The sequence below is a fragment of the Engystomops pustulosus genome, chromosome 5 (assembly GCF_040894005.1).
Source record: "Engystomops pustulosus chromosome 5, aEngPut4.maternal, whole genome shotgun sequence".
NCBI lineage: Eukaryota > Metazoa > Chordata > Amphibia > Anura > Leptodactylidae > Engystomops > Engystomops pustulosus.
In genome coordinates, this window is record NC_092415.1 from 12,113,893 (window position 1) to 12,127,600 (window position 13,708).

Genomic DNA, 13,708 nt, shown 5'->3' on the forward strand with positions numbered 1-13,708 from the left:
CGTATGGCCATGCCCCCCGATTTCCATAGTGTGCGCGCCAGCGCCGATCTGATCGCATGCACTAAAAACCCAGGGCAATTCAGGGAAAATCGGAGCAAAATGGAAAAATTCGGGTAACCCGCCGGAAAAACGCGATTCGGGCCCTTAGTAAATGACCCCCATTGTCTCCAGGAACAGAACTTTAGACAAGACCACATTCCTTATGCAAATGATTAAAAATAAATAATAGAATACGTTTTTTTAAAAAAATTGTAAAAACAGGGAAAAACAAAATATAAGTTAACCCCATGTTGATGTCATCGGTCAATGAGGACATGGAGAATAAGCCTTTCGAGGAGGTGGATCTGAGTAACTGGTCATGTGAAGATCTCGACTCAGTGATCCTTTATATCGAAACGATGTCACACAATTAATGAAGTGTCTGCAAAGATTTCTCAACTTTGCTATTTATGTAAGATAACGTGGATAGATGCTACGAAATCCTGGAATAGTGTAACCTCTGATCTTCACCCTAAAAATAGCCGGGTCAAGGGAGTGTATTTACCAACAAATGTTACAATGTGACTCAACAATGTCGATTCATACATTTTTGCTACAATTGAAGTCTCTGATACATCAGCAGGTTAAAGAGTGGACATCTGACCCAAATGAACCACTTCTTCTAGTTATCTATAGATCCATGGGAGGAGCTGTCATGGTTATTATGCAAATTTTTAACCCCAAATCAAAAACATGGTTTGGAAAAAATTGTGTGAGGTGGATCTGACTACAATTTTCAGATTCTCTCTGTCTGGGTTATAACATTCTTTGAGCGATTCTATGGTCTCCATTAATGGTTGTCAATTTTGGAAACCTGAGAATAGTAAATATATCCGTGTCCGAAACACAATCAATAGTGACTGCCATATATCCTTCTAAATTTATGCACAAAATGTAATAAAATGTCTGGGTAACCTTGGTCTGGGCCGCGTTGAGGGTGTTGGCATCTACTTTCCGTAGACAGGACAAGGTGTCTTCACTTCCAGCAGGAGGACATCCCACTTCCTCAGCCAATGATTGGACTTGTTGTTGAGCTCTCTTCTCACTGACCAGTAACATTGGAGAAAAGGCAGAGCCCCCCTGGAAATTCAATAAATGAAAAAAGCATCATAAATGGTTGAGGAGACATAAGAAATCAGACATGTCAGATGCTACTGAGTATTTTTTGGCTAAACACTTCCAAGTTGGACACCTGGTAGTATATGCTTGGCCATATTGGAGACACACGCTTCCTTCCTGTATGGTCTGTATATGGGAGGACATATTGGAGACACTTCCTTCCTGTACTCTCTGTATAAGGGAGGAGATATAGGAGACACACACTTCCTTCCTGTATCGTCTGTAAAGGGGAGGACATATTGTAGACACTTCCTTCCTGTACTGTCTGTATAAGGGAGGACATATTGGAGACACACACTTCCTTCCTGTATCATCTGTAAAGGGGAGGGCATATTGTAGACACTTCCTTCCTGTATGGTCTGTATATGGGAGGACATATAGGAGACACTTCCTTCCTGTATGGTCTGTATGAGAGAGGCCATGTTAGAGACACACACTTCCTTCCTGTATGGTCTGTATAGGGGAGGACATATTGGAGACACACACTTCCTTCCTGTATGGTCTGTATAGGGGAGGACATATTGGAGACTTCCTTTATGATCTGTATAGGGGAGGACATATTGGAGACACTTCCTTCCTGTATTGTCTGTATAGGGGAAGACATATTTGAGACACACACTTCCTTCCTGCATGGTCTGTATGGGAGAGGCCATGTTAGAGACACACACTTCCTTCCTGTATTGTCTGTATAGGGGAGGACATATTGGAGACACTTCCTTCCTGTATGGTCTGTATAGGGGAGAACATATTTGAGACACTTCCTTCCTGTATGGTCTGTATGAGAGAGGCCATGTTAGAGACACACACTTCTTTCCTGTATTGTCTGTATATGGGAGGACTTATTGGAGACACACACTTACTTCCTGTATTGTCTGTATAGGGGAGGAGATATTTGAGACACTTCCTTCCTTTATGGTCTGTATAGGGGAGGTCATATTGAAGACCCTTCCTTCTTGTATGGTCTGTATAGCGGAGGACATATTTGAGACACACACTTCCTTCCTGTATTGTCAAGAGTATTGTAAAGAGTTTGTGGAGAAGCTCATTGCACAGAGCCCAGAGAACAGCAGTGTGAGGAAGCTGCAACCCTGGACTATAAATCCATATTTGATACTACTGATCCTACTAACAAGATCACAAAGGTCTGATTACCCATCTCTCCAGGGACATCTTCAAAAGACCACCTTATTGAGAAGTCTACCCCTGATGTATGGCTTAGATTCTTTTAATTCCTTCGAGTCCCTTGTACAGTATATTGATCTCATCTTGGCATTTATCAGCCTATATAAGACCATTTTCATTCCATTTCACTTCCATTTTGGTTGAAAATTTTAAAGGAGTCTTCCATGAATGAAAGTAGGCTCTGGCATTTCCAGTTCTGGGCTTGTGACCAACCAGAAGTTCCGTGGAAGGGGGCAAGAACCTGACTTATCCAATGAGTTGCCTCCAATGAGGCCACTTATTGGATGAAGCAGGTCATGTGACCCCCTTTCAGCTGGACGCATGCCTGAAACAGGATGAACTGAAACCACCTGGATTCCGGGAGCCAAATCAAGTAGGTGCTCTTTCCTTTTCTTACCCCGGCCTCGGCTACATGGACGTTTTCCATATTCGAGTTATCATTTTTGGGTTCCGTTCTGAGAAGAAAACCCAAAAATGGATCTTTTTTTTTTAAATATCCCCAAGTAAAGTAGCAAAGAGAGGATCAAACAATGTGTTACACCTACAAATGTCATGTGGAGGGGGATGTGCGCAAATACCATATTAGCAGCGACGGGCGAGATTCTTATGAATTTACTGTACTGGAACATTTGCATAATGTGGTTGATATGTTGTCATCTGAAATACACTGTGGAACACAAGGTACAAAGGGACTTCATTTTTTTCTGCAAAGTTGTTCAATATCTAAATTAAACAGGAACTTCTCTGTAAGTTCTAGAAACTTTCTTTGTTCCCCGTCAGAGGAAGTTTGTGGCCGCTTTTGCAACTGACGTTCTGCTTGAGCGTGCGACTTTCACAACACTGAAGGTTCTTCTCTTCCAGTCCCTTCACTCAACGAATCAACATCCACCCCACTACAATCCGTATATATATATCGATGGCGATGGGATTTTCACAGGTAAGTTCTCTTTTCAGAAGATTTACGGTAATTTTATCAAAATCTACGCAAATTTTTAGTTACCTACAACTCGAAATCCTATTGATTTGTAACAACTTTTTCATATTCTACTGTAGATAATCTACTACATCTGCATCCTGCACACAGAGACTGACGTATCTAACTAAGACGTTTTTAAAAAAGTTTATAGAAATCAGATAATTTTGTGCGTTAGACTTGACAAAATGACAATTGTGCATCTCGAAAGTAAAAGAAATCTGTTTAAATACAGGCAGTCCCCGGGTTACATACAAGATAGGGTCTGTAGGTTTGTTCTTAAGTTGAATTTGTATGTAAGTCGGAACTGTATATTTTATCATTGTATTCCCAGACAGAACTTTTTTGGTCTCTGTGACAATTGGATTTTAAAAATGTTGGGTTGTCATAAGAATCAGGAGTAACAATAAAGATTCATTACAGACGCCTGTGATAACTGTTACAGCTGATTATTGTAGCCCAGGACTAAAGTACAACAAATTACCAATATCCAGAGGCCCGTTTGTAACTAGGGGTCGTATGTAAGTCAAGTGTTCTTAAGTAGGGGACCGCCTGTACTTAACAATCCAGAAATACTGACTTTCTTTCCAAAATGTAATAGTTAACTTTAAACTATATAGTTTTGGTTTCTTTTTGTGTTAGACGACGTTCTACATTTCAGGACTGGATTTTTTGTCCCTTAATTTGAGTTTTTTTTGTAATTACCCGCCAGGGGTTGTTTTCGACTTCTTCTGGATCAAGACAGAAACACAATACTTCAAACTAGATGGATTTGTGCCTTTCTTTAATTCTTTTAATACTTTAGTCTAATACTTAGCCATTTTTTAAAATAATTTTTTGCAGTTTTCTTAAAAATTTCTATAGAATGGTAAAAATTTAAAGAAAACTGCAAAAAATTATTTAAAAAAATGTTAAAAGTAGACAACAGTATGACAACCGTCTTGCAGGTGACTGTTGCAAGATCTTCAGTCCGGATAATACGGCTGACATATGGGATATGTTCTATACGCTCAGGTATAGCTTTAGGCTAGGAAACGTATGAATTTTGGCAAAACTAAAACTATTCAAAACATGGATCCCAATTTTTATTTTGAGTCAAAATACTGCATATTTCTAGACAGGTAGAATGCCGGCCCCCTCATTATACAATGGTTTAGCCTTATTACAATCCACATACAGAAGTGCGTCAATGTAGGACTGATGTAGGAAATCATAAAATCCCCCCAAATTTTTGTGCTTAATCATTCTAGTTATCCTTTAATTAACCCTCCATAGAAATGTCTGAGCCATAGAGATTCTAACAGAAAACCCAAACCCGGGCCTTGGTCTTCTACCTGGACCTTTAGGGTCTATCTTACAAAGTTTACCGTACTTTAAAATAATAGGAATTACTATATGTGTTACAAAAATTTATGCAAATAATAATTGGGATAAAAAAATCCTTGGAGCTGGTTACACCTTGAATCGGATATGGACGACTAACCTTATTATTCTATTCTAAGGAGGTTCTCACCATTCTCCTGCTAGAAATAAAAAAAAATTGGGGCCAATCTGACTCCTGTTGATTGTGGTTCAAATTCAGGGGTGGTATAAGACCACCATGGGCCCTGGGCTGTATGAATATTATGGCCCCTACAAGTCTGGAGTCACTTCCTACATCTGGTACTAGAATCAGCTTCTTGGGGAATGGAGGACGTGTCCCTTCTGCTGCTTTCAATCTGTGGTTACAGGACCTTTGGAGGACCCTCAAAGGTCCGTAAATGGCTCTTGTGTACATGTGTATTAAGTTCAAGAACAGATGTCATGATTAAAGGTCCTTTTTAAAAGGTTGTGTGGTTTGGGTGGTCATGGACCCTGGGCTGTATGAATATTATGGCCCCTACAAGTCTGGAATCACTTCCTACATCTGGTACTAGGGTCAGCTTCTTGGGGAATGGAGGATGTGTCCCTTCTGCTGGTTTCAGGACCTTTGGAGGACCTTCAAAGGTCCTGAAATGGTTCTTGTGTACATGTGTATTGAAAGCAAGAACAGATGTCATGGGTGAAGGTCCTTCTGTTGTGTGGTTTGGGTGGTCGTGCGCCCAGCGCTGTAGGAATATTATAACCCCTACAAGTCTGGAATCACTTCCTACATCTGGGACTAGAATCTGCTTCTTAGGGAATGGTTTCCCTTCTGAGTATAACATTTGATGTGTGGTTTAGGTGACCATGGGCCACCTGGATACTTTGGGCCTTGGGCTACTGCCCAAACCTCCAATATTATAATCCGCCACTGTTCACATTGACAATAAGTCTCCGGAAATGTTTTGGAAAAATGTACAATTTCAAAATGTATCAATTTATTTAGCAACTTTGTTTCTTCATGTCAGTAAATATTATGTTTTCTGCAGGATCTATGTTTGTACCTGTGCATTTTGTACTTTGTGTATTATCCATCTATATAGACGGATGTTCCGTTACTTGGTGTCATGGTTTCAGTTATGAGATTTATGTAAATGATTTATCTATAGTCACGTGCGGTAAGAACCTTCCTGCAGACTGAGGGCCTTGTTTTCGAGACGAGGGAACGGGCGCAGTATGACGCATTTACTTTCTGTCTACACTTTAGCTAGAACTTTTTGTAATATTTTAAGAGGGCTCCAGTGCACCCCAATGCACCCCAATGCACCCCAATGCACCCCAGCTTGTACCACTGTATATTGCATAGAGACGCATCCGCTAGTGTATTCATTGGGCTGTGATACTTGGGCACTGTATGACGGCATTATTTGGGCACATGTTTTTCGGTGGATATCCAATTCCCCCCATTTTTACAATTTTTGTAGTTTTAATTAATTTCTGATTACATTGCACCCCCCATGAATCCTGGTGACAACTAGTAAAGCAAAATGAGGAAACAACATGTCTTCTCACTTCTCCATATCATACATCACACATCATGTGTTATAACTCACAGCCACAAGATCATCTACATTATCCTGCGCCCATCTCTGTGCAATAGAGAAGAAGAAGCTTCACAAAACTGTTAACCCCTTACCCTACACCACCAGCAACGCTGGCACTAAAGTACAAGGTCGGTGATGAAATGTCCTTTCTAGAATTTCCTCTTTTATGTGAAATCTCCCCCATTTACCAAGAAAAAAAATCTCCACCAAAGTCATGTGACATTGAGCAGAGAAGAGTCATATTTACTTGACTTGAGACAAGTTTAGAGGCTGCAGGGGAAGGGTCAACTCATATACGTTTATCTTCAGTTCTATAGCACCTACATACGTGCTGCTGGTGTCATATTAAAGATAAGAGATCACATCGTTGTGTGAGCTACAGAGAGATACAGAAAAAGAAAACTGGGAACTGGATTTCTTGGTTCTTGAGAATTGCTATCTCCAGTTCTGTAGCTCACGGACCCACAAGCCTAGTGCAATTTCAAGATGAGATTGTTATCTTTAAAAAAGAAACAATATTAACACAGCGCGGTCTACATGTGGGAATCCGTTCCTTCTGAAATACAGATGGCTGGTTAGCCCACATCATGTCATTAGACTTCCTGATGGTCAAGCTGGATGGTAGGGGGTCTGCCTCACAAGGAATCTAGGAAATCCTATTTGCATATTTAGCAGAATCCCCTAGTGGAGCATCAATGGCTATAAGGCTCTCAACGCCTGCAAGGTGGCCGTTATTGGCTAAGTCTCTGTAAAGAGAACACTAACTCCAGGGTTAGCTCCAGATCTCACTGGGCCCCTGGGCGACAGAACCTCAGTGGGCCCCTTTGCAGTGAACAGCATTAAAAAATTAGAAACTAAAACAGTCTCCTGTTCCCTAACATATTTTATAGTTTATCATTTTATATTATATAAAGGCCCCTCACCCCCTATGGATTCATTAGATATGGCCCCTCTCACCCCCACGGATTCCTTATGTACATCCTTATGTGGGCCCTTCCCAGCAGCTATGGGCCCCATTTATTTGGGGCTTTGAGGACTTCAGCATTCATATTTACTGTAGATCCAATAATCAGACACTTGGCTCCTAAACTTTGGGAAAATAATAATAAGTTTGAATAAGGTTAATAATAATAAGGTTATAAGGTCGCCCATATTATACTTTGTTACTTCTAGTTTGAATCTATTCTCATCAGTTATGATATATATATCATATTTTTTACAGTCCTTCTGTTACTAACATATACAAAATTACCATTACACTTTTCCCTGGGAACAATACATAACACTGGCTGCAGAGGGCACTGAGCAGGACAGGGTGAGGACGCTTGATGTAACTACAATCCTGGAATATACATTCACATTTCACAGTCCTGCTGCTACTAACAACACAAAGGTATAATTCCACAGCTCTCCAGTGACTCTAACACTGTGATGTTACTGTGATGTGGCTGTTCTGATGCGCAAATAAACCTACTTGCTTAAGAAGGCAACGAGTGCCGGGACTTCTATTTTTAGAGCACAGCAGTGTGAGAACACATCCCAGTGTTGATATTTTACAGTCCTGCTGCTACTAATAACATACAGAAAGATCTGTTTACACAACTCCAGGGACAATACATAACACTGGCTGCAGAGAGCACTGAGCAGGATAAGGTAAGGGCACTTGGTTACAATTAGCTACAATCCTAGAATATAAATCCACATTTCAAAGTCCTGCTGCTACTAACAACATACACAATGGTATAATTACACAGCTCTCCAGGGACAAAATCTAACACTGACTGCAGAGAGCACAGCCCAGTACAGTTGGAGAAGCTACAATCCGGGAATATAAATCCACATTTCACAGTCCTGCTGCTACTAACAATATACACAAAGGTCTGATTACACATCTCTCCAGGGACAGTACCTAACACTGGCTGCAGTCTATATGGTCAGACAGTTCCCAGCACGTTGCAGACCTCTGCGCTTTTCTGAATATGACTTCTTTGGTAACCACAGCTTTTATGTTTTACATCTTCACCTTAGGATGTGCTATTTTTAAAGTGACTTAAAATAGCAAAATCTACAACGACTGAACTTCTTAAAGGGGCTGGACCTTTATAGAGAACATTACTGTCTTCTCCCAGCTACATCTGCACGCTGGTGTGTCTGGTAACACACCCCTGTAACACGGGGGGCTCATAAGGCGCATACAGGGGGGTCTACGGGAGATGATTGGGCCACATTTAGCACCAGAAAAAAATATTTAAAGGAAGTTGTTTTGGGTTTTTTTCCTTATATTTGGTGCTGTGTTCACAAAACTGTGTACAGGTTTTTTCTATGTCGCCATTTCACAGCTCCATAAAGCACCCACAGGGCACCTGCAGTCCATACAGAGCACCCACCCCGTATCCAGGGTGCAAACATTAACTATAGAGCACCCGCACAGTACATATATAGCACCCATACACCACCAATACAGAACATACAGAGCACCCACCCAGTATCCAGGGTGCAAACAGTAACTATAGAGCACCCGCACAGTACATATATAGCACCCATACACCACCAATACAGAACATACAGAGCACCCACCCAGTATCCAGGGTGCAAACAGTAACTATAGAGCACCCGCACAGTACATATATAGCACCCATACACCACCAATACATAACATACAGAGCACCCACCCAGTATCCAGGGTGCAAACAGTAACTATAGAGCACCCGCACAGTACATATATAGCACCCATACACCACCAATACAGAACATACAGAGCACCCACCCAGTATCCAGGGTGCAAACAGTAACTATAGAGCACCCGCACAGTACATATATAGCACCCATACACCACCAATACAGAACATACAGAGCACCCACCCAGTATCCAGGGTGCAAACAGTAACTATAGAGCACCCGCACAGTACATATATAGCACCCATACACCACCAATACAGAACATACAGAGCACCCACCCAGTATCCAGGGTGCAAACAGTAACTATAGAGCACCCGCACAGTACATATATAGCACCCATACACCACCAATACATAACATACAGAGCACCCACCCAGTATCCAGGGTGCAAACAGTAACTATAGAGCACCCGCACAGTACATATATAGCACCCATACACCACCAATACAGAACATACAGAGCACCCACCCAGTATCCAGGGTGCAAACAGTAACTATAGAGCACCCGCACAGTACATATATAGCACCCATACACCACCAATACAGAACATACAGAGCACCCACCCAGTATCCAGGGTGCAAACAGTAACTATAGAGCACCCGCACAGTACATATATAGCACCCATACACCACCAATACAGAACATACAGAGCACCCACCCAGTATCCAGGGTGCAAACAGTAACTATAGAGCACCCACACAGTACATTTATAGCACCCATACACCACTAATACACATCCAGCACCCAGCAAGTATCTAATGTGCAAATAGTAACTAAATACATGTAGCAAATAAAGTAACAATACACCCACATGGTACATACTGTATATAGCACCCATACATCACAAATACACAACATATGGAGAACCCATCCAGTATCCAGGGTGCACATAGTAACTATATATTCACACATAACGCAACTTTCATAGTAGCAAAAGAGGGACAAAAGATAAAGCACCTGAAGGACATTGGAAAATGTTTAACTTTAAGCTCTGCCTTTTACTTTGCCCCTTATTCCTCCGCCACACAGTATAATTCCCCCTAAGTGCCCTCCATCATTTCGTCACATTGTAGCCCCCTGACATTGTGCCCCCAGCTGCCCCACGTATTAAACATCCCTCTTATTGTGTCCTCCGCAGCTTCCCCTCTTATTGTGACCCCTTCCAGCACCTCACCCATTAGTTTTGCCCCATCCAGTAGCTCCCCATCTTTTTGTGCTACTCCAGCAGCCCCCACCCCCTAATTGTGTCCGTCCAGCAGCTTCCCCTCTTATTGTGTCCCTCCAGTAGCTCCCCCTCTTATTGTGTCACTCCAGTAGCTTCCCCTCTTATTGTGTCCCTCCAGTAGCTCCCCCTCTTATTGTGTCACTCCAGTAGCTTCCCCTCTTATTGTGTCCCTCCAGTAGCTCCCCCTCTTATTGTGTCCCTCCAGTAGCTCCCCCTCTTATTGTGTCCCTCCAGTAGCTTCCCCTCTTATTGTGTCCCTCCAGTAGCTCCCCCTCTTATTGTGTCCCTCCAGTAGCTCCCCCTCTTATTGTGTCCCTCCTGTAGCTCCCCCTCTTATTGTGTCCCACCAGTAGCTCCCCCTCTTATTGTGTCCCTCCAGTAGCTCCCCCTCTTATTGTGTCCCTCCAGTAGCTCCCCCTCTTATTGTGTCACTCCAGTAGCTCCCCCTCTTATTGTGTCCCTCCAGTAGCTCTCCCTCTTATTGTGTCCCTCCAGTAGCTCCCCCTCTTATTGTGTCCCTCCAGTAGCTCCCCCTCTTATTGTGTCCCACCAGTAGCTCCCCCTCTTATGGTGTCCCTCCAGTAGCTCACCCTCTTATTGTGTCCCTCCAGTAGCTCCCCCTCTTACTGTGTCCCTCCAGTAGCTCCCCCTCTTACTGTGTCCCTCCAGTAGCTCCCCCCACAATTGTGTCCCTCCAGTAGCTCCCCCTCTTATTGTGTCCCTCCAGTAGCTCACCCTCTTATTGTGTCCCTCCAGTAGCTCCCCCTCTTATTGTGTCCCTCCAGTAGCTCCCCCTCTTACTGTGTCCCTCCAGTAGCTCCCCCCACAATTGTGTCCCTCCAGTAGCTCCCCCTCTTATTGTGTCCCTCCAGTAGCTCCCCCCCAATTGTGTCCCTCCAGCAGCTCCCCCTCTTATTGTGTCCCTCCAGTAGCTCCCCCTCTTGTGTCCCTCCAGTAGCTCCCCCTCTTATTGTGTCCCTCCAGTAGCTCCCCCTCTTATTGTGTCCCTCCAGTAGCTCCCCCTCTTATTGTGTCCCTCCAGTAGCTCCCCCTCTTATTGTGTCACTCCAGTAGCTCCCCCTCTTATTGTGTCCCTCCAGTAGCTCCCCCTCTTACTGTGTCCCTGCAGGAGCTCCACCTCTTATTATGCCCTCCAGCAGCTCCCCCTCTTATTATGCCGTCCAGCAGCTCCCCCTCATGTTTTATCCCCCAGCTTCTCCCATTGATATTATTGCCCCCTCTCCTCCTTCTTTCCTTTATGAAATAAATAATAGTTCACCTTCTTCTTCCTGGTGCACGTAAGTGCATTGTCCGTGTATAATGCGCTGTGCGGGGAGTCACTAAGATCGTGCGCCCGATATCCTGCATGTGTCACTTCCCCGCTCTGGTCCCCGGAGTTCACCTTCTTCTTCCTGGTGCATGTAAGTGCATTGTCCGTGTATAATGCGCTGTGCGGGGAGTCACTAAGATTGTGCCCCGATATCCTGCATGTGTCGCTTCCCCGCTCAGGTCCCTGGAGTTCACCTTCTTCTTCCTGGTGCATGTAAGTGCATTGTCTGTGTATAATGCGCTGTGCGGGGAGTCACTAAGATCGTGCGCCCAATATCCTGCATGTGTCGCTTCCCCACTCAGGTCCCTGGAGTTCACCTTCTTCTTCCTGGTGCATGTAAGTGCATTGTCCGTGTATAATGCGCTGTGCGGGGAGTCACTAAGATCGTGCACCCGATATCCTGCATTTGTCGCTTCCCCGCTCAGGTCCCCGGAGTTCACCTTCTTCTTCCTGGTGCATGTAAGTGCATTGTCCGTGTATAATGTGCTGTGCGGGGAGTCACTAAGATCGTGCGCCCGATATCCTGCATGTGTCACTTCCCCGCTGAGGTCCCAGGAGTTCACCTTCTTCTTCCTGGTGCATGTAAGTGCATTGTCCGAGTATAATGCGCTGTGCGGGGAGTCACTAAGATCGTGCACCCGATATCTTGCATGTGTCTCTTCCCCGCTCAGGTCCCCGGAGTTCACCTTCTTCCTTCTGGTCCATGTAAGTGCATTGTCCGTGTATAATGCGCTGTGCAGGGAGTCACTAAGATCGTGCACCCGATATCCTGCATGTGTCGCTTCCCCGCTCAGGTCCCCGGAGTTCACCTTCTTCTTCCTGGTGCATGTAAGTGCATTGTCCGTGTATAATGCGCTGTGCGGGGAGTCACTAAGATCGTGCACCCGATATCCTGCATGTGTCGCTTCCCCACTCAGGTCCCCGGAGTTCACCTTCTTCTTCCTGGTGCATGTAAGTGCATTGTCCGTGTATAATGCGTTGTGCGGGGAGTCACTAAGATCGTGCACCCGATATCCTGCATGTGTCGCTTCCCCGCTCAGGTCCCCGGAGTTCACCTTCTTCTTCCTGGTGCATGTAAGTGCATTGTCCGTGTATAATGCGCTGTGTGAGGAGTCACTAAGATCGTGCGCCCGATATCCTGCATGTGTCGCTTCCCCGCTCAGGTCCCTGGAGTTCACCTTCTTCTTCCTGGTGCATGTAAGTGCATTGTGTTGTGACACATTTTGAAAGTTAAATCCCGCGCTCAGTCCGAATCAGTCGGATTGTCCGATGGCCCACCCCTTAATTTCTGTTGCATGAAAGTCGGTGCCAAAAAGGATTGCGTGCGACACAATCAAGTTCTAAATAAATGTCACAGCGGCTCAAGTCCTGAAAATTTCCAAAATCGGACGAAAGTGCGATCCGCGGGACCCTTAGTAAATAAGCCCCATATATATTTAATACTGCTACACAGACTACACGCTGGCCTGTAGGTGATGACATTCTACAGCTGGAAAGTTACTTTTGTGACTTCCCTCCGTAAATGAATGCGCCCCCAACCTCTTTACGGTCTCTATGTTGGCGCACTGCATGGAATACGCTTTCAATATTTAGCCTATGGAGTCTATGATTAGAGTGTAAGCTCCAGTGAACCGAGGATTCTCACTTCTAATTTCAGTTCTTGCTAGAAAAACATAAAGTAATTACTGTCACATAGGAAACACTAGTGAGCGCCCCGAGAGAGGAGGAGCCTCAGGAACCGGGAGACCAAAGTGGCCCGATAGGTCCCCAAATACAAGGATTCTTATTGCCCCCATGTATGGATATATGTACAGCCGGTATAACCTGGGGATCTCCTGTATATAATGATATATGTACAGCCGGTATAACCTGGGGATCTCCTGTATATAATGATATATGTACAGCCGGTATAACCTGGGGATCTCCTGTATATAGTGATATATGTACAGCCGGTATAACCTGGGGATCTCCTGTATATAATGATGTATGTACAGCTGGTATAACCTGGGGATCTCCTGTATATAATGATATATGTACAGCTGGTATAACCTGGGGATCTCCTGTATATAATGATATATGTACAGCTGGTATAACCTGGGGATCTCCTGTATATAGTGATATATGTACAGCCGGTATAACCTGGGGATCTCCTGTATATAATGATATATGTACAGCCGGTATAACCTGGGGATCCCCTGTATATAATGTTATATGTA

At 44.0% G+C, this 13,708-nt stretch overlaps 2 protein-coding genes across 2 annotated transcripts in view; one reads left to right on the plus strand and one right to left on the minus strand.

The window, feature by feature from the left end:
- TG (thyroglobulin) overlaps positions 1–13,708 on the minus strand; it is a 136,922-nt gene that overhangs the window by 19,280 nt on the left and 103,934 nt on the right. Inside the window, exon 42 of the mRNA XM_072154600.1 lies at positions 955–1,119. Within this exon, the coding sequence (XP_072010701.1) occupies positions 955–1,119 (165 nt within the window). The remainder of the gene's footprint in view (positions 1–954; positions 1,120–13,708) is intronic.
- Positions 3,040–13,708, plus strand: part of SLA (Src like adaptor) — a 55,707-nt gene continuing 45,038 nt past the window's right edge. Inside the window, exon 1 of the mRNA XM_072151163.1 lies at positions 3,040–3,277. The gene's annotated coding sequence lies outside the window, so the exon portion shown is untranslated. The remainder of the gene's footprint in view (positions 3,278–13,708) is intronic.